Source organism: Dermochelys coriacea, chromosome 7, assembly GCF_009764565.3.
Source record: "Dermochelys coriacea isolate rDerCor1 chromosome 7, rDerCor1.pri.v4, whole genome shotgun sequence".
Classification (NCBI taxonomy): domain Eukaryota; kingdom Metazoa; phylum Chordata; order Testudines; family Dermochelyidae; genus Dermochelys; species Dermochelys coriacea.
Genome location: NC_050074.1, coordinates 53,632,329 through 53,656,340, shown reverse-complemented (window position 1 = coordinate 53,656,340; position 24,012 = coordinate 53,632,329). Strand labels below are relative to the sequence as shown.

General features: G+C 39.5%; 1 protein-coding gene across 17 annotated transcripts in view; it reads left to right on the top strand.

Annotated features, from left to right (window-relative positions):
* Window positions 1–24,012, top strand: part of PPP3CB (protein phosphatase 3 catalytic subunit beta) — a 76,871-nt gene that overhangs the window by 1,445 nt on the left and 51,414 nt on the right. For all 17 annotated transcript variants that reach the window (XR_006282821.1, XM_038409666.2, XM_043519156.1 and 14 more), the window contains exons 2-4: window positions 17,545–17,745; window positions 19,499–19,623; window positions 22,999–23,110. Coding sequence is in view for 16 of the 17 variants with exons in the window: in XM_038409666.2 (XP_038265594.1) it covers window positions 17,545–17,745; window positions 19,499–19,623; window positions 22,999–23,110 (438 nt within the window). In the remaining variant the exon portion in view is untranslated. The remainder of the gene's footprint in view (window positions 1–17,544; window positions 17,746–19,498; window positions 19,624–22,998; window positions 23,111–24,012) is intronic.

Here is a 24,012-nt window from a genome sequence, read left to right as displayed (position 1 = left end):
GCAAAAAAATAAAAGTAAAAAATACTACAAATGAGCATTCTGCCCTGTCAGTGGCATTTAGTGCTATTATCACAGTGTTGTAATAATGCATAGTGCAGAGGCTTATAATATTTTCTACACTTTGCAATTTGCTGCAAGAAATAATTAGGTTACGCCATTCAGACAATACAGGTGAATTTACAGTGAGGGTTATTTCAAACTGCACTGGAAAACCTGCTGATTTCCAAACTCCCCAACAGTTCATATTAATCATAACCCATGCAGTTAGCTACAGTAACTCCTCACTTAAAGTCATCCTGGTTAACTTGTTTAGTTGCTGATCAATTAGAGAACATGCTCATTTAAAGTTGCGCAATGCTTCCTTATAATGTCATTTGGCAGCCATCTGCTTTATCCATTGCTTGCAGGAATAGCAGCCTATTGGAGCTAGCTGGCGGGGGCTTGGAACCAGGGTGGACAGGCAGCCCCTTATCCGTTCCTGGTTCCCCTAAGTTCCCTGTGCGGCAGCTGCCCAGCAGGTTATCAATTGATGGCAGTTCAGCTGTCCCTCCCCCCACTTCCATGTGCTGCTCCTGCCCTCTGCCTTGGAGCTGCTTCCTGGAGCCTCCTGCTTTCTGTGAGGGGGTTGGGGAGGAAAGGGGAGCTAATGTCAGGGTGTCCCCCTCCCCCCTGCTCCTGCACCCTGCTTACTCCATCTTCCACAGAGCAGGGGACAGACACCACAGGGCTCAGGACCGAGGGAGCTTCCTGGCAACAGCTGCCATCTCAGCTTGCTGATTAATTTAAAAAGGCAGTGTACTTAAGAGTGGGGTCAGTGTACTTAAAGGAGCAATGCGCATCTCTCTCTCACACACAGGGTGAGACTATATAGTCTTTTGTCTGGTGAAAAAAAATTCCCTGGAACCTAACCCACCCTATTTACACTAATTCTTATGGGGAAATTGGATTCAGTTAACATCGTTTCTCTTAAAGTCGCATTTTTCAGGAACATAACTACAACGTTAAGCAATGAGTTGCTGTATTCCAAAATCTAAGTTAAGACTGTTTTATGCTTACAGAATTGTGTGCTGGGGAGGCAATCTGTTTTTGTGTGTGTCTATGTTGCATATAAAACCACTGTAAGTGTAACCAGGTTTTCATAGCTTCATCTGACACAATTATACCTAATATGGTTAACTGCACACACAGGAGCATTTTCTTGGTCCAACCATATGTTAATTCTGTTGGCCTGTCCACAGCTACCATGCTGCACAGTTATGTTGTATCAGTGCCTTCTGGAGAAAATTCTGGACAGCTAACTCATACTATCTCTGCTGCTGGTGTGAGAGGCAGAGAATTGTGGGCTTTTTTTCACAAGGTGCAATGTGGTTTGGGATACTCTCACAGCAGAGAGATGAAAGGTAAGATCATTGGCTACAGTAGATGCTATACAGTGATCCCATCTATGCAACTGAACCACGTTAGAACCTAATTCAAACCTGACAGTCATGTCATAAAGCATAGCTGAAATGTGCTACCACATACATAAGATGTGTTGACCATGCTTTGTTTGACATGAACTGTACATAGTCAGTTGTATTACAAACTAGTTACAAAACTGGTGACATTCTGTGGGGTAGATTCATAGATACTAAGGTCAGAAGGGACCATTCTGATCATCTAGTCTGACCTCCTGCACAGTGCAGGCCACAGAATCTCACCCACCCACTCCTATGAAAAACCTCACCCATGTCTGAGCTATTGAAGTCCTTAAATCATGGTTTAAAGACTTCAAGGAGCAGAGAAGCCTCCCTCAAGTCAACCATGCCCCATGCTACAGAGTAAGGTGAAAAACCTCCAGGGCCTCTCCAATCTGCCCTGGAGGAAAATTACTTCCCGACCCCAAATATGGCAATCAGATGGGTCCTCTGATGATGTATTTTCCTCCCTGCTTCCCCTACCAAGTCAGCATGGCATAGTGTTTTAGTGAGAAATGTGAGGACTACTACTATTAAACAATTCCTAGTATTAGACATTAAGACCAGGTTCATTTGAAACCAAAATAGACCAGCAATTATAGAATCATAGAATCATAGAATATCAGGGTTGGAAGGGACCCCAGAAGGTCATCTAGTCCAACCCCCTGCTCAAAGCAGGACCAAGTCCCAGTTAAATCATCCCAGCTAGGGCTTTGTCAAGCCCAAAAATTATGTTTAAACAGTTCTGTCTGCACTGTAAACTTCTACCATGATTGTGAACCTCCTTACAAACCTTGCTTGGTTTTTTAAAGTGAACCTAAATACTCATTTTTCTTACCAGTAATGTGTTTACACCAAACATTGAAGTCACTAGTGAAAACTCTCAAAACTCTTTTTCAGGGAACAGTTTGTACATATGGTATTTCCTCCAAACATTTAAATTCACTGCAGAATAAAGGCATGCACTAGAAAAGTTTCCTTCCCTCCCTGGATGCCACATCTGTTCCCAGACAAAACTTAAGTATGGGGTACCACGTCACAGTCCCTCCCAGCTGACCCATTCTATTTCATGCACTTCAGATCCTCAGAACAATAACTGAATTTAGAAACTCAGCAGAACTAAGCCGTGGGTGCTTCTAAACTCACTGTTGGTCCATGTTCAGCTTTTCAAGTTCTGAAAGTATTGTGTCATTCTGGGGAGGGAAGTGAACCCTACGAAGCAGCGAGGACCTAGCACAGTTGAGCTCATAAAAAATTTTGTCAGATAAGTTCTTATGTATGTTGAAGTATGATTGTGTAGAATATTGTGCACAGATATTTGTGCACTGAAAACAATTCAGTGTATATAGTTTTATACACAACATTTTTAATATGATAGGCTCCAGTGCATGCAAGTGTATGTGTAGGGTTAATAATATAAATGTTGTTAATGTTGCTACAGTAAGTAACATTAAAAATAGAAAAAACAAACACCAAGGTCACCCTCACCATGGAATAGTATGGAAATAATGCAACTTATGTAAAGATCTGAAAATTCTTACAGTTAATGGTTAGCAAAAATTTAGATACGAAAATAAACATAAGATTTCAACAGAAACCTTAATTCTGAGTCTCCCAAAAAATAGCTGCCAAGAAATGAATACTTCAGTTTTTCTTGTAGGATGGTTGCTAAGAAAAATAGTTAAGCCATTTGTTTTAATATAGAATACTCTAATTTATTTATAGTAACTATAAATGTCTTGCACCAGAACTACACAATCGATACACTTCATGGTCTGGTGCACACACATCTGGTTGCAGAATACTAAGTTATATAGACTTTACACACAACGGTTTACAGCAGCGTTTCTCAAACTGGGGTCTTCAGACCCCTGTGGGTCCGTGAGAGTATTGCGGGTCCGCCGGCCCCGCTGATCAACTTCTCCCACTCCCTCCTTCAGCTCCTCCCCCTCCCTCCCAGTTGCCTCCTGCACACTAGGGAACAGCTGTTGAGCAGTGTGCAGGAGGCGCGGGGGGGAGGGGGAGTGGGAATGGGGCACACTCGGGGAAGGGGGCGGAATCATGTCCAGGGCCGCCAGTCCCCCATATCAACTTGTTCCCCTCCCTCCCAGTGCCTCCTGCGTGCAAGGGAACAGCTGTTCAGTGGTATATCAGAGGCACTGGGAGGGAGGGGAAGGAGCGGAGATGGGGCGTGCTCAGAGGAGGGGGCAGGAAGAGGTGGGGTGGGGGTGGGACCTTGGGGGAAGAGTGGGGGTGGGGCCTGGGGCTGAGTCGGGAGCTTGGGGTCCATGAAACATTTAAAATCAAAATGGGCATCCTCGGATTGCTAACATTTGACAACTTTTACAGAGTACGTATGTAATTTCTTGACAGTAAATCTTCAGTGTTAAGGGTATGATATCTCTGGCCAGGTCTACAGTACAGACCTATATCAGTATAACTATGTTGCTCAAGGGTGTGAAAAATCCACACCGCCGAGCAAAGTAGTTATACCTAACCTCCCGTGTAGACAGCGCTGTGTCAACGGGAGAGCTTCTCCCCCAGACATAGCTACCGCCTCTCAGGGAGGTGGATTAACTATGCCAATGGAAGAAGCTCTCCCATCAGCATAGTAGCATCTTCACTAAAGACAAGCCTTAAGAGTGGTTTCAGAGTAGCAGCCGTGTTAGTCTGTATTCGCAAAAAGAAAAGGAGTACTTGTGGCCCCTTAGAGACTAACAGATTTATTAGAGCATAAGCTTTCGTGAGCTACAGCTCACTTCCGATGAAGTGAGCTGTAGCTCACGAAAGCTTATGGTCAAATAAATTTGTTAGTCTCTAAAGCCTTAAGAGTGTGTCTGCACTACAGCAGTAGAGCTGCTGCTATGCCATTGCAGCATAGACACTTGTGGCAGCTACAGAAGGGGCTTTTCAGTTGTTGTAGTAAATCTTTGAGAGGCAGTAGCAAGGTTGGTGGAAGAATTCTTTCATTGACCTTGGGGTGTTTGTCCCAGGGCTTAGATCAGCCTAACTACATCTGTCAAAGGTGTGAATTTTTCACACTCCTGAGTGATGTAGTTTGGTCAACCTCAGTTTTAGGTGTAGATCAGGCCCAAGTTATTTATTACCATTTGTTGCTAACAGATACCGTGACTGGTATAGACAGATTTTTTTTTTCTTGAGAATGATGCTCTGCGCTGTGCCTCCAGGTAGTCCATAGCATGATGGGTTTCAGAGTAGCAGCCGTGTTAGTCTGTATTCGCAAAAAGAAAAGGAGGCACCTTAGCAGACTAGCAAATTTATTTGAGCATAAGCTTTTGTGAGCTACAGCTCACTTCATCGGATGCATTTGGTGGAAAATACAGACGGGAGATTTATATATACACACAGAGAATATGAAACAATGGGTTTTATCATACACACTGTAAGGAGAGTGATCACTTAAGATGAGCCATCACCAGCAGCGGGGGGGGGGGGGGGGGGGGGAAGGAGGAAAACCTTTCATGGTGACAAGCAAGGTAGGCTATTTCCAGCAGTTAACAAGAACATCTGAGGAACAGTGGGGGGTGGGGTGGGGTGGGGGGGAGAAATAACATGGGGAAATAGTTTTACTTTGTGTAATGACTCATCCATTCCCAGTCTCTATTCAAGCCTAAATTAATTGTATCCAGTTTGCAAATTAATTCCAATTCAGCAGTCTCTCGTTGGAGTCTGTTTTTGAAGTTTTTTTGTTGAAGGATAGCCACCCTCAGGTCTGTAATCGAGTGACCAGAGAGATTGAAGTGTTCTCCAATTGGTTTTTGAATGTTATAATTCTTGATGTCTGATTTGTGTCCATTTATTCTTTTACGTAACATGATTCTTTAAAAAGAAAACAAAAAATGGTTTAAAGATGGCTGTTACTAGCATAGTTTGAACTGTAGTGTGGGCACAGTCTTAGTTTTTATCACTTGGGAAAAACTGCAAAATGAGGTAGTAAATAGGGAGCGAAGGAGATTGGAGACAAGATAATTCATTCTGCTGGTAACAGTGTGTCTTGTCAGCCATGGACCAAAAGTGCTGTCTCAAGAAAGCGATTGAAATATTGTATTATCAGTTATTTAGATTTTCCAGTAAGAGAGGGGAAAAAATTGGGGCGTGACCCACATTTTAAAAACATTTGACCTTCATATTTAGCCATTATGAGAACACTTTCCTGCTTAGACAGATTTATGATATGAACGTTGCACTTGAGAAATATTTTATGCCTAATTAAAACATATTTATGTTCTCTGATAATGATTGTTGTAAATGTCCAGCATATACAATCTGAATATAGTGAAGTTAAATCAAGGATTGGATTGGTCTGTCATACTATCACAAATCTGTGGCTTACCATCACAGGTTACTGAATACTTTTATTCAGGTAGTGAGCAAACTCAATTATTTTCGTCTTTAATGGTTTAGTTAACTTGAATGTGCGTGACTTGGTCACAGGGTATTTCCTGTGAATTAATGATCCACAGGGACATTCAAAGGCCTGAAGTGAAGTTGTGGCATTAAATCCCCAAGAATTGTCCTATGTCAAGGTTTTTATTACTGTATCTTTTTAATAAACAAAATATAACGGTTTTCTCCTGAATGGAGAAAAATGCAATCTTTCTGCAGTGCCCCCATTCAGCTTCAGTCAGTGACATTGAATGTCCCTGTACGGTACTGTATTGTGTGGTTCAGAAGTTGCAACATTATGTTGTCAAAATTATGATTAAATATAACTGATTTTCCTTGTTTGCCAGTAATTATCAATTTTCTGGTGCTTTTTACAGGTGTTTGTGGTAAAAGTAATTGATTATTGCTCTTATAACAGTTCAAACAAATTTTGGGTTCACAGATCATCCACAGATTTTGAATTTGTTAGTATATTATATCCTATATTGAGGAGAAGCCACTGTTTAACTACTTTCTGGCCATACTCATTTCACCAGCAGAAAGGGAAAAAGTGCTTGTGTGCTCAGATTACGATGATAGAATTCTGAGGTCCATATGGATATGTGTTCAGTGCAGTTAGCTGGGGTGATGGGCATCTGGGTCAGCCTGTATTTTTACTCTCCCAACAACCCCCATCATCTCTGCACACCCCTCTCGCTTCCAATTCTTTCCCCCTTGGTTTACTTTTTAAATTTATCTCTCTCTCTTTTGGGCAGTCACCTTTATACAACAAAGCATGTGTAACAAGTTTTATACAGCAAAGCATGTGTAAGTTTTTTTTTTTCTTGACTCCCCCTGAAAAGGCTATGGTGCAAGGCTGCTTGTCCTCTCAGTTGTTTCCCTGGGAAAGCACTAGTGGCACTTGGGCTGCTTTGCTTTCAGTGGAAAGAGCAAGTAGATGCAGTAACTCTGTTTGTTCCCTCTCCAAATTTCTTCTCCTCTTGGATGAGGAGGCAAGTGGGTCTTTCAAACCCTGTTTATACAAAGAGGTTGGTGTTTCCAGCTGTCCTTTAAAATAGATTGCAGTACAGTTTAGGTAATCCCAAGAGGAGATTTTTAAACAACTCCTCAGAGTTTTAAACAGTGATGGAGATTAATTATTTGCACGTAGACCACTGAATAAGCAGTTGAAGGCCTTTGAATTTCAAAGACGCATTTTATCCCTGCAGATTTTTTTTCTTTCAGAACAGTATCAGTGTTTGTTCTGCTTACTAATTATATCTGGCTGGTGCAAAGTGGGGAAGATTACTCAAGGTTTTCATGAAAACAACTGACTACAGTAGACAGTGATTGTAACCACTAAACTTTTAGTTAATTACCAGTCCATATGCTGACAAACTGCTATATTTTTAAATAGTGCAGTGTGTTATGTCAGAATGAGAAGGTAAAGCAAATGCTTGTTTTCTGAAACTAATGTAGCTTTTAACATTTTGCCATGATGAAAGTCATGCTGCAGTTAAGGGTGTGTGTTGTGGAAACTGGTGTCCTTAAAACATTTGTTGTTTTTATAAGAGGCCTTTCAAAACTTTCAGTTAAGACAATAGGGTAAGTAGATTGTTTATTAATACACTTTTTTAAATAGATATTGAAAAGTTTAGGAACACCTTAAGGCTCCTGGAGTAGGCTACAGCTGCAAGGAAGCTGCACCACTGTGAAGGAAGCTGTTGAACAGTTCAAGAAAGTTTTGATGGGTTTAAACTAAGTGCTAAAGGTCCACAGGACCTAAACAGCTTTCATAGAATCATAGAATATCAGGGTTGCAAGGGACCTCAGGAGGTCATCTAGTCCAACCCCCTGCTCAAAGATGCATTGGAATGCACAAGGTTGCGACAAGCATTTACAAAAATGTAAGCAAAGTGGTGAATTTTGTGGCATCTTGGAAAAGGGGCAGATTCTACAGATGTTGAATTGCAGAGCCCATGGATCTGTGATTGAGATGAATAAGGTAGTTCACACTTTTTAGAACTATTGATTTAGGCTCTCTAGATCAGTTTCTGCTCAGTTCATGTTTTCAGGGTTATGTCTGCAACCATAAGGGCTAGGGCATGTCTACAGTACAAAGTTAAGTCAACATAAGGCAGCTTACATTGACCTAACAATGACTTTGTCTACACTAGTTGGCAAAATTTTTGTCAGTTACAGGTGTGGAAAAAAATACCTCCCTGACCCACAAAAGTGCCGGTGTGGACAGTGCTATGTCAGAGGAGATGCTCTCTCGCCGACATAGCTACTGCTGCTCATTGGGGTGGTTTAATTATGCCGGTGGGAAAGCTATCTCTTGCCAGCATAGAATGGCTACATGGGAGACTTTACAGTGGGTACAGCTGTGCCGCTGTAAGGTCCATAGTGTAGACATAGCCGAAGTAAGTACCCACTACCATGTTTCTTCTGCCGTTGTACCTTAACCGATACGCTCACCTAGTAAATCCATCTCGAAGAGAGGCGTAAGGCTTAAGTCGATGTAGTGTGGGTGATACACACTGCCTTATTTGAATAGCTGTTGTCTGTCATGGTGGCTGTCAGCTGGAACCATGAAATTGACAAGAATGTTAATTTCACGTTGGTAGGGTCCCTGTTTTGAAATTGAGTTGGGGGGCGGGGGAGAGATGTTCCAGTTGTGAGCAGCGCTGACAGCTGGAGCCTCGCTGCGCAGTGCTGAGAGTGTGAGCTGTGGGCTCCTCGCATAAGGGTTGAACCAGTAAAACCTTTGTTGTTGTTTGGTTGATGACATGCATGTGTCTTAGCATCAGAATATCACTCAGTTCATTTGATATTCCTCTCTTTTTGAGTAGCACATGTCTTCATTGGTGGAGTTAATGCCTACTGAACCAAATACAGCTTCCCAGTGAAAGAAGTCCTCCCACTGCAATCCCACACTGTACACTTTCTTCACCATACATTTCTCTAGTAACTTTTTTGCCCTCCATTGACCAGACTTTATAATTATATGTCCTATCCTAACAGTGGACGTTCTATTCTCTGTAGGTTCTTATACTGCACAAGTGCTGTACTACGTTCCTTTGATCCTCATCCATATTGACAGGGAGCATGTTGGAAATCGCAAGAGCAAATAGAGATTGATGGGACAGATCGAAAGGAATGCTGAGTGTTTGTTCCCCAGTTCTACAATTGCCTTGAATGCCAGCAAGTATTCCACAATACACTCTGAAAATTACCCATATGATAGTCAGCCTGCAGGCAGTATACCTACTGACAGGGCAACGTGCTTTAATCAATGCAGCATACTGCTGTGAGGGTACAAGTATTGTGACTTGTACTGGGTCAGGTGCCACACTGTAAACCCACTCTGCCAAAATAGATGCTTCAGTTACACTATGCTGTATCAGAACAAGTTGTGAGTGTAGACAAGCCCTTAGGGTATCAAGCTTTCAAGGATATGTATGAAACGATAAGGTGAGTTAGCTGAGATTCTGGAGCACAATGCTGTAGCAGGGATTGAATTCCATGGCAAGTGTCATGGAATCATGGAATGCACAGAGTCCTGGTTATGAGTATGAGTAGCCAGTTTTGTTTCCTTGATTATATTGTAAGGTCTTTAGACCAGGGAATGACTTCCTGGTGCATGTGCAGTGCCCAACATAATGGAATTTTGATATCTGATTGAAGCTCCTAGCCACTACTGAGGTACAAATAAATAATAGTCCCTCATCTCTCCTGTCTGCAAGTGTATGTGCATCTATCTGGGAAACAGTATTTATCAAAGGAGAGGAAAAAAATTTTGGAGCTCATTGGTAGCACGTTGCTTGTTTGCAGGACCAGTACGATTTAATTTTGAATCAACACACTTTTAATTTTTCAAATAATAGAAGAGAAACTAACACAATATTTGAGAACAAGTTTATTAGTCTTTGACTCTGGTGAACATCCGTTTGTTGCTTCAAAAATGTTGTGTACGCCAATTGTAAATCATGTTTTAGATACCGTTTATTAATATATTAATATCCTTAACAATTGGACACCATCTGTGTCATTTTGTATTAGTGGGTATGTGCTGTTTTAGAGATTCATCTCCAAATGCCTTCTGCTGCTGCTGGGGTGGAAGAAGGCAATCCTTCATTGATCAGTACCATGTTATTTCCTCAGGGTAATTCCTCTTAAAGTCTACAAAGACTATGAAACATCTTTTAGATTTCTGAGTAATCTTAGGGTATGTCTGCACTTCAGTTGAACACCCAAGTCTGGCCCATATCAGCTGACTATGTCTGCAGGGCTGTAAAATTGTGGTGTAGACATTTGGGCTTAGGCTGGAACCCGGGCTCTGGGACCTTTTCCCGTCATCGGGTCCCGGAGCTTGGGCACCAACCTGAGCCTGAATTCTACACAGCAGTTTTACAGCCCCATTACCTGAGCACTGTGAGCCCAATTCAGCTGACATGGGTTAGCTGCTAGTGTTTAATTGCAGTGTAGACATACCTTTAGAGCAGAGGTTCTCAAACTGGTCCATGGACCACCAGTGGTCTGCGAGCTCCATTCAGGTGGTCTGTTGATAGTTCCCTCTAAGGTGCGCGCTTTGGTGGCTGCACATGAGAGAATGAAGGGCCACCCACCGAATTAGTGGAGCCGTGCAGGTGTGGCTCCACTAATTAGGTGCCTGGACCCTGGAGATGTACATGTAAGGTGAGGTGATGGCCTTGGGGGAAATAAGAGGTAGATGGGAGGGGCAGTGGGGTGAGAAGAGGGGGTGGGGGGAATTTGGGACGTGCACGGCTGCTGTGGCCAGAGAAAGAGGTGACATTCCCCAGCTCCAAGGCTGCGGCTGCCGGGAAGAGACAGCCCTCCTTCTCAGCCTCAGCTCTGTGGTTGCTGCAGTGGGGGAGAGAGGGAGAGACTTCCCAGCCCCAGCTTAGGGGCTGCCTTGGCGGGGGAGAGAGGGCACATCCATCGCATTAGAAAGGTAAGACTACTGATAGTAAAATGAGTTGTGTGCTTTTATTTGTAGAACAAAAAAAGTTAAGTTTTTTTTTTTTAATTTTTATATATAGTGCTTTTATCCAAAGCACTTTACAATAGTTAGCTAATGGTACAAACAACATTTGGAAAGATCATTAAGTGGTCCTCCAAGACTATCAGCAATTTTCAAGTGGTCTGTGAAGAAACAAGTATGAGAACCACCGCTGTAGAGCACATCCTGCTGCATTTCTTTTTTTTTGGGCTATTACATGCTATTATTTCTTCATCAAAGGTTAGATTAAACCCATTAGTTTGCAGCAACTGCATACACCCTTCAAAATCATCATCCGTAACCTATTAAATGACAATATTACCTATTGTAATTTCTTTAATAATATGAACAATATTATGACTTTCAACTTGATTGCTGAGGCAAAATTGAAAGTACACAGTACAATGAACCAAGAATCTTTGTTCCATTTTTAATCCCACTTAGTGATGCATCTTAGATATTACAATCATGTTCTTCTGTAGTCTCCGAAATGTTAACTTTTTAAAGTAAAACAATTTATGCTCTCTAATCAATAGGAAAATAAATGTAATGATAAGCAAATGTGAGAACTGAAAACCAGGTGGCCACCTTAAAAAACAAAACAACATAATCAAAACCCACACAAAGGCATATTCTGTCTAGGGACAGAATATAAATACAATTAAGAGTTTACTATATTGAGTGACATTAATCAACCTTGCCCAGAGCATAACAGTAAATATGACAAAGTTTGAGCATGAGAGTTAGCACTTCAGTCCCAGCACATCCATACCTTATTAAACTGTGTGGGGATTAGCAGGGAGGGGTTAAGGGCGTTTCCTAGCTTGTGGTTTTCTGTCGTTGTATTGCAATTCTTACAGAGGACAGCTCACCTAATTACCAGATCGGTAGTTGGGGTCACCAGTGTTGTTAGATGTTTGGCTGTGTGTGTGTGTGTGTGTGTGTGTGTGTGTGTGTTCTCCCTGTGTGCTGTCCCAGCTCTGCATAGACAGTTGGCACAGCAGACCTCGAGCGAACCACCCAATGATCACAAGATTCGTTAAGGTATGAAGGCACCCGGGCGGGTTTATTGTCAACGAAGCATGGTGATAACACCAGGTAGACTCTACGAGGATATGAACACATGTATGCCCATGACAATGGATATACCTCAATCAGTGGCGGGACTTTCCGCTGCTGCCTAGGCTGGCCAAAGATACTTCCTCTGAGATAAATCTTTATACCCTGATACAAACAAGTTAGTACTGCTTCAGACATACTGTATATACTCGTTCATAAGCCGAATATTTTTGGTAAAAAAGTGAAGCATCAGAGGGGAGGTCGGCTTATAAATGGGTCTACACCAAAATGTGATGATTTTAAACTGTATGGAAATATTGAATTGAATATCTAATACATTGTCATTTTGTTTACCTGGAGAGTCCATAGGCATGGAGCCCCTCAGCTCCCGGTGGCTGCGGTTTGCCGTTCCCAGCCAATGGGAGCTGTGGGAAGTGGCACCACTTCCCGCAGCTCCCATTGGCTGGGAATGGCAAACCGCGGCCACTGGGAGCTGAGGGGCTCCCTGCCTGCGAATGCTTCAAGTAAACAAAACGTCCCAACCCACCAGTGGCTCACCCTAATGGCCCAGGTGCCAAAGTTTGCCAATCCCTGAAATATTGGGGCGGCTTATGAAAGGGTCATACGGTTTTTGCTATTTTTACCTATCCATCTTTGCGGGTTGGCTTATAAATGAATGGGCTAATGAACGAATATATATGATAGCTAGTTACTGCCCCCTAATGTGGCTAGTTATAGCCTTGTACATGTTGGTTTGATCAAAACATCTGTATTATGTACTGTCATCCTGACCTTATCTTTTAGGAGGGGTCAGTGTGCTCCTGTTATTCTTGGGGAATGTGTTTGTACTGTCCTTGATATGGGGATATTCTGGTACCACTTGATATCGGGATGTGTTTGCATGAGTACTCTGTGCTTAGCACTTTTTAGGAATGTATATTTCTGCAATATCAGCCCTGTTCTTGCCAGATTGTGTGAGCAGGTCCTGTCTCATACCAGGCCTCTAATAGAAGGGTTTATGTCTCAGGCTCTCTTCCTACTGCAAGAACTACTGCTCTAGAGGACCAAGTGGACAATGGACTGAGACTCAGGAGACCTGGGTTCTAATCCCAGTTCTGCCACTGGCTTGCTGGATAACTTTGGGGAAGGCACTTCACTGCTCTGTGCCTCAGTTTTCCATCTGTAAAATGGGAATAATAATGCCTCTGATCTCTCTGTGCAGTGAAAATAAATTCATTGAAGTTTGTGAGCTATTCAGATTCTGTTGTGATGTGGGTGCTATAAAAAAGTGCATGAGGGAATCAATAATTTTGTCTTTGGAGCAGGGTTTGAATATTCTGCAGTCCAGGTCCAGTGCTTGGAAGAGTTTACTGGTCCTGAAAGTAGCTTTTCTCTTCCTGTCAAAGTTATTCTAGTTCAGGCAAGCCATAAGGTGATGGTCCTATACAATCCTATTTTTCTGACTACTTTGTTTTTTTCTATTTTTTGAGATATTTTTGTATTGATTTACTATAAGAAAACACAAAAAATGAAGAAGATAAATAACATACTGCTGGTATATGTTTCCAAATACCACATGCTTCTTAGGGTCTCCAGTAGAATTATGCAGTTTTACAACTCCTCAAAGCTGCAAGACCAGATAATACAAAACTAAACAACACTACATAGACATAACATATTAAGGTGGGAGTTACAGTAGGAAAATAGGAAGACATAAATAGGAAAAGGAGGGTAGGAAGGGACTTGGGAGGGTAAGGAGGAGCTAGGTGGAATGGAGGTCTGGTATTTAGTAGTTTCAACGGTTTGTATCCAAATGTATCTAAAAATGGGTCTAATATCTTCGAACTCATAACTGGGACATGAGTTTTAGCAGCTTATATCTTGGAGTTTAGAGAGGGAAGTTTCTGTTGAATGGGCTTGGCAAAAAAAATACATTCTCTTTTTGACCTGGCTCTGTGGCCGTAGAGTGGTGGCTGCTGGCTGGGAGCTCAGCTTTGAAGGCAGTGCCACCGCCAGCAGCAGCGCAGAAGTGAAGATGACATGGTATGGTATTTCCACCCTTACTTCTGTGTTGCGGCCTTCAGAGCTGGGTCCTCAGCCAGCAGCTGTCACTCTCCAGCCACTCATCTTTGAAGGCCACATCGCAGAAGTAAGGCTGATATGGTATGGCACCCTTCTGCACTGCTGCTGGCGGGGTGCTGCCTTCAGAGGTGGGCACCCAGCCAGCAGCTGCTGCTCTCCAGCCACCCAGTTCTGAAGGCAGTGCCGCTGCCAGCAGTAGGCACAGAAGTAAGGGGGGCAATACCATGACCCCCCTACAATAATCTGACAATTGCCCCTCCCCGTTACCCGCTTTTTTGTTGGGACCTCCAGTTTCAGAAATAGGGTAAATAGTATAGGGTAAAAGTACTCAAAATACGAGATTTCACGGTGGAGACCAGATTTCATGGTCCGTGACATGTTTTTCACGGCCGTGAATTTGGTAGGGCTCTATAGGGCACATTCCTAGGCTCAGACTTGTCTTTCTTCCTTGGGATGTAGGATGCCTTCATCCAGCTGCCCTAGACCCTGAAGTGGTTGTTTGAAACCCTCTGAGTTGCTTGCACGTGCTCCCTCAGCGTTCCACCTCAGTTCTAAGTACTCTGGGTTTCTAGTTTAACCCCTTCAGGGACTACATGGCAGGAAAGGAAGGAAAACAGGCACAGCAAAAGATTTTCTTAACCACAGTGACTTTACTTCTAAATCACTCAGAGTTACAGATCTTTGAAAATAACACAAGTCCTGAGACATATCCTCCCTTAGTCTAAGCTCACTTTTTCTGTGAGCTTGAGGTTCAGCAGCATTTCAGGCTGGGCAAAGTCCATCCTGCCCTCTCTTCCTTGCAAGTCATAAGAACATAAGATTGGCCATACCAAAGGTCCATCTAGCCCATATCCTGTCTTCCAACAGTGGTCAATGCTAGGTGCTTCATAGGGAATGAACAGAACAGGTAATCATCAAGTGATCCATTCCCAGCTTCTGGCAAATAGAGGCTAGGGACACCTTCCTTGTCCATCCTGACTAATAGCCATTGATGGACCTCTCCTCCAGGAATTTATCTAGTACTTCTTTGAACCCAGTTAGGTCTTGGCCTTCACAACATCCTCTGGCAAAGAGTTCCACAGGTTGACTGTGTTGTGTGAAGAAATATTTCCTTTTTGTTTATTTTAAATCTGCTGCCTGTTAATTTCATTGGGTTACCTCTAGTTCTTGTGTTATGAGAAGGAGTAAACAACACATCCTTATTTACTTTCTCCACACCTGTCATGATTTTTTAGGCCTCTATCATATTCCCCCCCCCCCCAGTTGTCTTTTTTTTTCCCAAGCTGAAAAGTCCCAGCCTTAATAATATCTCCTCATACGGAAGCAGTTCCATACCCCTAATAATTTTTGTTGCCCTTTTCTGTACCTTTTCCAACTCCAGGATATATTTTTGAGATGGGGTGACTACATCTGTACATAGTATTCAAGATGTGGCCATAGCATGGATTTATATAGAGGCAATATGATATTTTCTGTCTTCTTATCTGTCCCTTTCTTAATGATTCCCAACATTCTGTTCATTTTTTTGACTGCCGCTGTACATTGTGTGGACGTTTTCAGAGAACTATCCACAATGACTCCAAGATTTCTTGAGTAGTAACAGCTAATTTAGATCCTATCATTTTATATGTATAGTTGGGATTATGTTTTCCAATGTGCATTACTTCACATTTGTCAACACTGAATTTCATCTGCCATTTTGTTGCCCAATCACCCAATTTTGAGAGATCCCTTTGTAACTCTTCGCAGTCTGCTTTGGACTTAACTATGAGTAGTTTTGTTTCATCTGCAAATTTTGCCAGCCAACTGTTTACCCCTTTTTCCAGATCATTTATGAATATGTTGAACAGTACTGGTCCCAGTACAGACCTTTGGGGGACACTACTATTTACCTCTCTCCAGTTTGAAAATTGACCATTTATTCCTACCCTTTGTTTCCTATCTTTTAACCAGTTACTGATCCATGAGAAAAAAAGAAAAGGAGTACTTGTGGCACCTTAGAGACTAACAGATTTATTTGAGCATAAGCTTTCGTGAGCTACAGCTCACTTCATCGGATGCATGTGAGCTGTAGCTCATGAAAGCTTATGCTCAAATAAATTTGTTAGTCTCTAAGGTGCCACAAGTACTCCTTTTCTTTTTTGCGAATACAGACTAACACGGCTGCTACTCTGAAACCTGATCCATGAGAGGACCTTATCCCATGACGGTTTACTTTGCTTGAGAGCCTTTGTTGAGGGATCTTGTCAGAGGCTTTCTGAAAATCTTAGTAAATTTTATATCCACTGGATTCCCCTTGTCCACATGCGTGTTGACCCCCTCAAAGAATTCTAGGAAATTGGTGAGGTGTGATTTCCCTTTACAGAAACCCATGTTGACTCTTCCCCAACAAGTCATGTTCATCTATGTGTCTGATAAGTCTGTTCTTTATTATAGTTTCAACAAATTTGTCCGGTACTGAAATTAGGCTTACTGGCCTGTGATTGCTGGCATCACCTCTGAAGCCTTTTTAAAAAAATTGGTGTCGAATAATCTCCTCTCCAGTTATCTGGTACAGAAGCTGATTTAAACTATAGGTTACATATCAAAGTTAGTAGTTCTGTAATTTTACATTTGAGTTCCTTCTGAACTCTTGGGTGACTACTGTGTGGTCGTGGTGACTTATTAATGATTAGTGTTTCAGTTTGTTCCAAAACCCCCTCTAATGACACCTCAGTCTGGGACAGTTCCTCAGATTTGTCACCTAAAAGAATGGCTCAGGTTTGGGAATCTCCCTCACATCCTCAGCCTTGAAGACCAATGCAAATAATGCATTTAGTTTTTCTGCAATGGCCTTATAATCCTTGAGTGCTCCTTTAGCATCTCGATTGTCCAGTGGCCCCACTGGTTGTGAAGCAGGCTTCCTGCTTCTGATGAACTTCAAAAAGTAATAGCAAATTTTTTTTTAATCTTTGGCTAGCTGTTCTTCAGATTCTTTTTTGGCCTTCCTAATGTGTGCTTCTTACATCCTCGTGTGGGGATGGACAGGTGTCAGGATCCTGCTCCTACATTGGTCCTCCATCTCTGTGACGTGCTCTCGTATTGAGAAGCTTCTGCCTCACCAGTCACGCTTGCCTCTGTTTGTGGGCCCCTGTGTAGAGAGACCATTGCTCCATGGGGGTGGGCCAGTAATTGACACAATCTAAATTTATGTCCTCGCATTGCTGTCTAATGGTTTAGGGATAGTCCTTCAATAAAGTGTCAAACACCTTTCTCAGGCACTGCTGCTGTCTGGGCATGTCCAGGCTTGTGCAGTTAGTGTCCAGTATTGCTATAGATAGTACATGTCTGAGTTAATAATCTGATGAAGACATATCTCACTGTGTCTCTGTGATATCTTCAAAATGTGTAAATTTAAAAAACACATTTGGTAAATGTTACCCCACTTTGCATGGCAGCTAATCAGTATAGTTCAGTTCTGTTCTGTTTACATCTAGTGTATTTTTAAATAAAATAATTGTTACTAATATTGATATTCCTCACCTCTTTAAATTTTAGGTGTCCCTTTTCCACCAACACATCGCTTGTCATCTGAAGAAGTGTTTGATATAGATGGAAAACCTAGGGTTGACATTTTGAAGAACCACTTAGTAAAAGAAGGTCGGGTAGATGAAGAAATTGCACTTAGAATCATCAATGAGGGTGCTGCAATTCTACGAAGAGAGAAAACTATAATAGAAGTTGAAGCTCCAATTACAGGTAATACCTTTAGTTTATTTCTTTGATGCTTTAAAGTAAAAATTTCACATAATTTTCATTAGAAGGCCTTTTCTTGGGGGGGAAATAAATGTAAAGATATCTTTATCATAACAATCATGTTGAACTTTCCCTTAGAGCTACTTTTGTATAATTCTCCTTGAGTACTCAACATAACGTTGCATCAAAAAATGATGTGGAAGAAAGGAAGAAATAAAACCTATCTGGAAAAAGCAGTAGGATTGGTAATACAATGTCAACAGGCAAAGCAGTTTCTGTAATCGTAACAATAATAAATGTTACTAAAAGATGTAATAATCCAGAAGAGAAAAATGAGCTTCAAAGAGAAGATTGGATTGTAATGCAGTCTAAAATTTTTGGGATGGTGCTAGAGCATCCATTTGCTGAAACGAATACTTTGAACAGGAGTTGTGAATGAGGAATATTCATGTTTGTTTTCCCTAAGAATCCAAGTTTTCATGTGAAATGTGATGATCTCTTGGTAGTCTTAACTCAACAAGTTAAGACTAACCTGATAAACCTGTTGTGTATTATTTAGTACAATAGAAAGGACTTGATCCAGTTGGAAAGTTGAAATGGCTTTTGTTTTTGAAAAGATACTGTAATACTTTCAGGCTCTGACCAGTCACAGACCATATTTGACTTGGATAAAGATGCTACTTTAATCTTTCTCTTTTTATTTTAAAAGAGACAAATAACCAGATAAAAATATATTGTTTACATTATATAGCTGCCATTCAGAGTGAATACAAATTGATTATTTATGGAATTTTTTATTTCAGATATTTTTAAAGTTAAAATTAAATGCATTTTTCTTTTTAAAATAAACCTATTCATAATTTCAAATTCAATTTAACCTATGTTTAGGTCTAAACTTATTATACTCTATTAAAATCATTACAATTGAATTTAAAAAATAATTTAGTAGTACATGTTTGCTGCCAAAGTCTTCAAGAAAGTCAAACCTCTGAACTGGTGGAAATCATTAGCTAAGCACCTGGAACCAGAGTTTGTTGAATTGTTAAACCAGCTTTTGACGGCAGTCGCCTCTTCTGCAGGTGTGGAGAGAATATTGTCTTCATTTCAGTTTATTCAACTAGTTCACTTCAATGAATAGCTCATTCAGAGTTGAGAAACCAAATGGGAATTGAAAAAAGCAGGAGAGCTTGTCTTCCACTCTCAATCTATCAATAAAAATGAAGTAGGAGGAGATGAGCTCTAAAATCTTAAAAAACATGATGATCAGAAATAATCAGTTCAATTCACTAATTACTGGTAATACTTCCTTTGTTTAAAAAATCAGTTAGTTTTACATGTAAAATATGTTTTGATACATTTTTTAAACTAAAAAATAATTTAAAATAATTGTTTGTGCATATTTAATTTAATTCTACTTTCTATCCCAGTGCAGCTTGACATGAGTAAAAAATTAATTCTCTAGTAAATAAAGAAATGTCATTCACTGTTTTTTAAAATAACTGAAAATTAAGAATTTGAATGAATGTTAAACTATCTAATTGCTTAAATAAATGTGTCTACTTGTTAGCAAAAAAAAGAAGTACCAAATTTAGTGAAAAGGCTATATTTAGTTGTAAATCAACATGTTTTATTGTTTACCAGACAAGAAGAATGAACTTTTCTTTAGGAAAATATGTTGTCTCTATAGTTAGTTTATAAATTTTTTTCCCCATAAATAAGAGAGTTCTTATTCATTTAAACAGTATTTTTGTTTCAGTGTGTGGTGATATTCACGGCCAGTTCTTTGATCTAATGAAGCTGTTTGAAGTTGGAGGATCACCTGCGAATACAAGATACCTCTTCCTTGGTGACTATGTAGACAGAGGTTATTTTAGTATAGAGGTAACTGTATACATTAATTTGTTCTGTCCTAAACCTTACTGTAAGAACTTTTTTTTTAATCTTCTTGTAAAATACACAGTTCTTCTGACCTCTGAATGTGAATTCTTCCTTGCTATGCTTCATCCCATCCCAAAGACCAGTTAACAAAGACATACTGACTAGTGCCTCAGCCTGCTCTTTTGGAACCATGAACCCTACTGATTTCCCCACCTTCCCATAGCCATCTTTGCAGAGGATGGACTGTAGGGCATCTATAGCGTTCACAGTCCATGCTCTTAACATGTAGCCAGGGGCACAAAGTATGCTGTATCCTGTTGCTTCTGAGATTCTCTCAGGCTTCATTGGTCCAGGAGTTTGGAAGTGTTGGAGGACTGGTCCAGAAAGAGTTGGATGGTAGATTAAATTTAGAGTTTAACTTGACAGTGTCTTTAAATTTTAAAGTTAATTTTAAAAAAAAGTTTGACACAAATTAAGTTGTAAATATATTTATTGGCATAGCTTTTTAAGTAGTCTATGCTTGGGCATGATGCATGCTATTTTGTAGTATTTTAAAATTGTAATGTTTCAGAAGCAGTATGTATATGTGTACCATTCAGGTGTGTGCACAGTGCTGTTTTGCGTTGTTGGTGTGATAAGCAAAAGATAATGCAGTGATGCCTCAGAAATCAACATATAAAGAATAGTTAAAATGAAAGGCACTCCCCACAGCATTCCTTGAATTTTCATGACCTGTTTTGGTTGATTACAGAAATGCTTCTGCTTATAGTGTAAACACTGTTCTAGACAGATGTGAAGGCTGTATTTGCATCCTTTCAGAACATCTGGAAACAATGTATCTTAAAACATTGGAACTTATTCAAGCTTTACAACCACAAGAGTTATGAAATGCTTTGGAGTTGGGACTATATTCAGTATTTAATAAAAGCAGACTCATTTTATCCCCTCAGGCAGTGGGGACTTTTTTTTTTCTTTTTAATAATATGCTTGTGATATTAGCTAGTATAAACTTTAAAAAAACACTTAATAGTTCATAAAAAGACTTGCTTTTTTCCCATAGAGTGACTTTCCTGCTTTAGTGCTGTACAGAGTGGCTACTAATGGATCAGCACAGTTCATAGTGGGGTATTTGACTGGAGCAGGATTGCTGCAAGAGCATGGGAGGGCTATGCTTTGTGGACCTATGCAAAGGAAAGAAAAGTATATTAAAATCATCTCCATCCCTGAAATTCCTGCTGTAGTCTTTGTTTGGTTATCCAACAGCTTTTATCCAGTTTGACCTGGACCTTGTACATTTTTTTGTTTTTGATCACTTTTAAATCTCTTATCTTAGTATCTGTAACCTTTGGTAAATAAAATGTTCAGCCCCTGATAGAAAAGTACTTGATCTTTATTTTAATTTTTTGCTCAGAGACCTATTCTTAAACAGTTCATTTTGAAGCATTTTTATTTCAGTAACTCTTTCCAGTGTTAAAATAAAACCTTAGTCTAGAGCAGGAATACATAGACCTTGCCCACTTGAGTGTTGCAATAACACTCAGACAGGAGGCTGAAGACAGAACCCACTTTATACAGTATAGTCAGATGCCCTAATTTTTAATATTGAAGGGAGAGTCCTGTGGAAACTAACGGTTCCAGTATGAAGTGAGTCCAAGCTATTGAATCAAGATGAAGTTGACCTGTAAATTGTCTCTGCTGCACTTCCATATTAAAAATAAGGTGGCATGAAGAGTTTTGTGGGTCACACTGTGGCCATCCCTCACTTATTTTAAAACAAATGTCAGTGCAGAAAAGGTACTGCTACAACAATGGTGTTATTTAAAGAGATTTTTTTGGTTTTGTACATACTGTCTGCTGTAAAGGCAAATGTATTTTTACTACTGCATGAATTGACATTAAAGTGCAAATTTCCAATGACTTGTTTAAATAATTCCTAAATGTAATATAAATGACTAAAGAATCAAAAAGAAGCTACCATTTTGTCAGTCTCTTCTCTTACCAATATATGTTTGCTCATTTAATGTACAAATTTACTTAGTCAATAATAATTACTTTTTAAATTTGTAAAAGTCTTCAGCCTCTATCCTTATCTGTTGATTAGTACTTCCTTTGTTACAAACTGTCAGCAGACTGGGTTGCTGGCTGGGAAGCATTAATAAAGTGTTAATATTCTTTGAAATACAGCAGAACAATTTATAGCTTTGGAAATATTGAAAGACTAACAGGTATTTTTTTTTAAATGTGAAAATGTGAAGATTTTGTTTAATATATGTCTTTTTGTTAAGGATTGTTTTGCTGTCAGATATTTGAATTAATCTTTGGGGTTTTTGTTTATGTTAAAAAGTGTTTTTTGATATATTTCATAGTAAATGTATCTTTAAAAAAAAAATTGAAGTATCCTTTTTTGTGTGAATACATGCTTACTATTCCCCTCAAAAACAGTTTTGGGTTTTTTAATAAAAGAGAATAGAGTGAATGATAGATTTAGACTTGTTGTTTGTCTAAAAAAAAAATCAAACAAAAATAACCTCTGAATCAGGTTAGTGTAGTTTGAGCATAGAGGAAAAAATAAGTTTCAATCTAAAATGTGCATTAGAATAATAAACAAAATGTAAGTCCCAGATTGTCTGCATTCTTGTCTCAGGTAGTAATGGATCCTAAATTAAGGGAGTTTTTTTCCCTGATGCTCTTCTGAAAATAGGGGGAGTATGGTTTTCTTTCTGTAATTGCAGTAGTGGTAAAATAAAGCTCATTACTGTGATTTCACCATATACAAAGTCTGATGATTGAATAAGAATTAACTTTCCAACTTTTTTAAATCACTAATGTTTATTAACAAATTGTTTTTAAAAATAAAAAGGGCAGAATAATCTCTAGGTGTTCTGGGTATTGCTGTTTTAAACATAAGCTTTTTTGTGTCATTGCTTCAGTTTTTACCAAAAAACAGCAACAAAACTCTCTCCCTTCCTCTAACAATTAATCTCTAGAATCTTTACTTTGAGGTCAGATTATATGAACAATAGATGTCTCCACAGATAAACTCATCAGAATTGTACTAAATGACAGTATATTTTTATCGATGAACATCCACTGAAGTACACTTTTTTCCTGAGGCCTGTTTTTAATTGTTTTTTGAGGAAAGTAAAAACTCGCTTGCATAATTCAGCTGCTGAATTTGTCGTTTGAATCAGGAGAGCAATGTTATGAAATGATCCTCATTGTCAATGTTCGAAATAGTACCTTGAGTGGCGTACATTTGAAGCCATTGTTAATGTTCTTTTTCTTCATAAAGGGACAGTGTTTTTTGTTAGCAACCTTTCAATAAAAATTATTGCAAATTAATTTGTTTTATCATTGTAAACCTTTGTTTTTCAACAGTGTGTGCTGTATTTATGGGTCTTGAAGATTCTGTATCCAAATACATTATTTCTTTTGAGAGGCAACCATGAGTGCAGACACCTCACAGAATATTTTACCTTTAAGCAAGAATGTAAGTACTGTATAGGAATATAGTATTGGGTTACTATCAAACTAGTACTTTCCGTTCTATGTTACAATTATCTCTTGAGAAAAATATCTAAAAATGCTATTAAGGGACTGCTCCTGCAAACATTCTTATGCACAGTTGTATTGACTTAAATGGAACTACAAGCCATTATAAGCATGGTGGGAGCAAGTGTGTGCAGAACTGGACCCTGTAAAGATACATTTTATAGTCTATTTGTATATTCTATCCATGCAGCTTTTAAAATCTTTTGAGGTTTAATTTTTATGGAAATTTGTGGAAAATCAGCACAAAAGTCCTTGGCCTTGTCTGTAAAAGATCTGAAACTCACCATTTATGCCTTATTATTCTGTATAATAGGCTATACTACATGATTTTAAGTTATTTTCACTTTTCTGAATTATTTAACATTTTAAAAAATAGTTATAGCCAGGGTAGATTTGATTTAAATCACTAGTCAGGAAGACTCTCATCATGGTTTTCTACATAAAAATGCATTCTTGTTGGTTGTTGTAATCTTAATACATATTCTTCACAACTCAGAGATAGATGAAGTTTTCATTTTTAGAAGGTAAACACTATACGTTTTTAAACAGTGATTTATTTTGAAAACTTTTCAGATTAGTTTTACAGTTATATCAGAAAATGAATGATTGTTTGGTTATTTCATTTACCAAAGGTAATTGAAGCAGATAGTTCACCTCCCAATGATTTCATAAATATCTCCACAGGTTACTCATTAATATTTGGAGGATTTTCTTGCCATGCTGTATTAGGAGGAGAACATCACCAGACAGACATTTAAATTGTTTTATTTAACTAAAACAATATTATGTATTCTGGATTTTTTTCTTCAACAGCAAACATATAATATTGTAACAGAACAA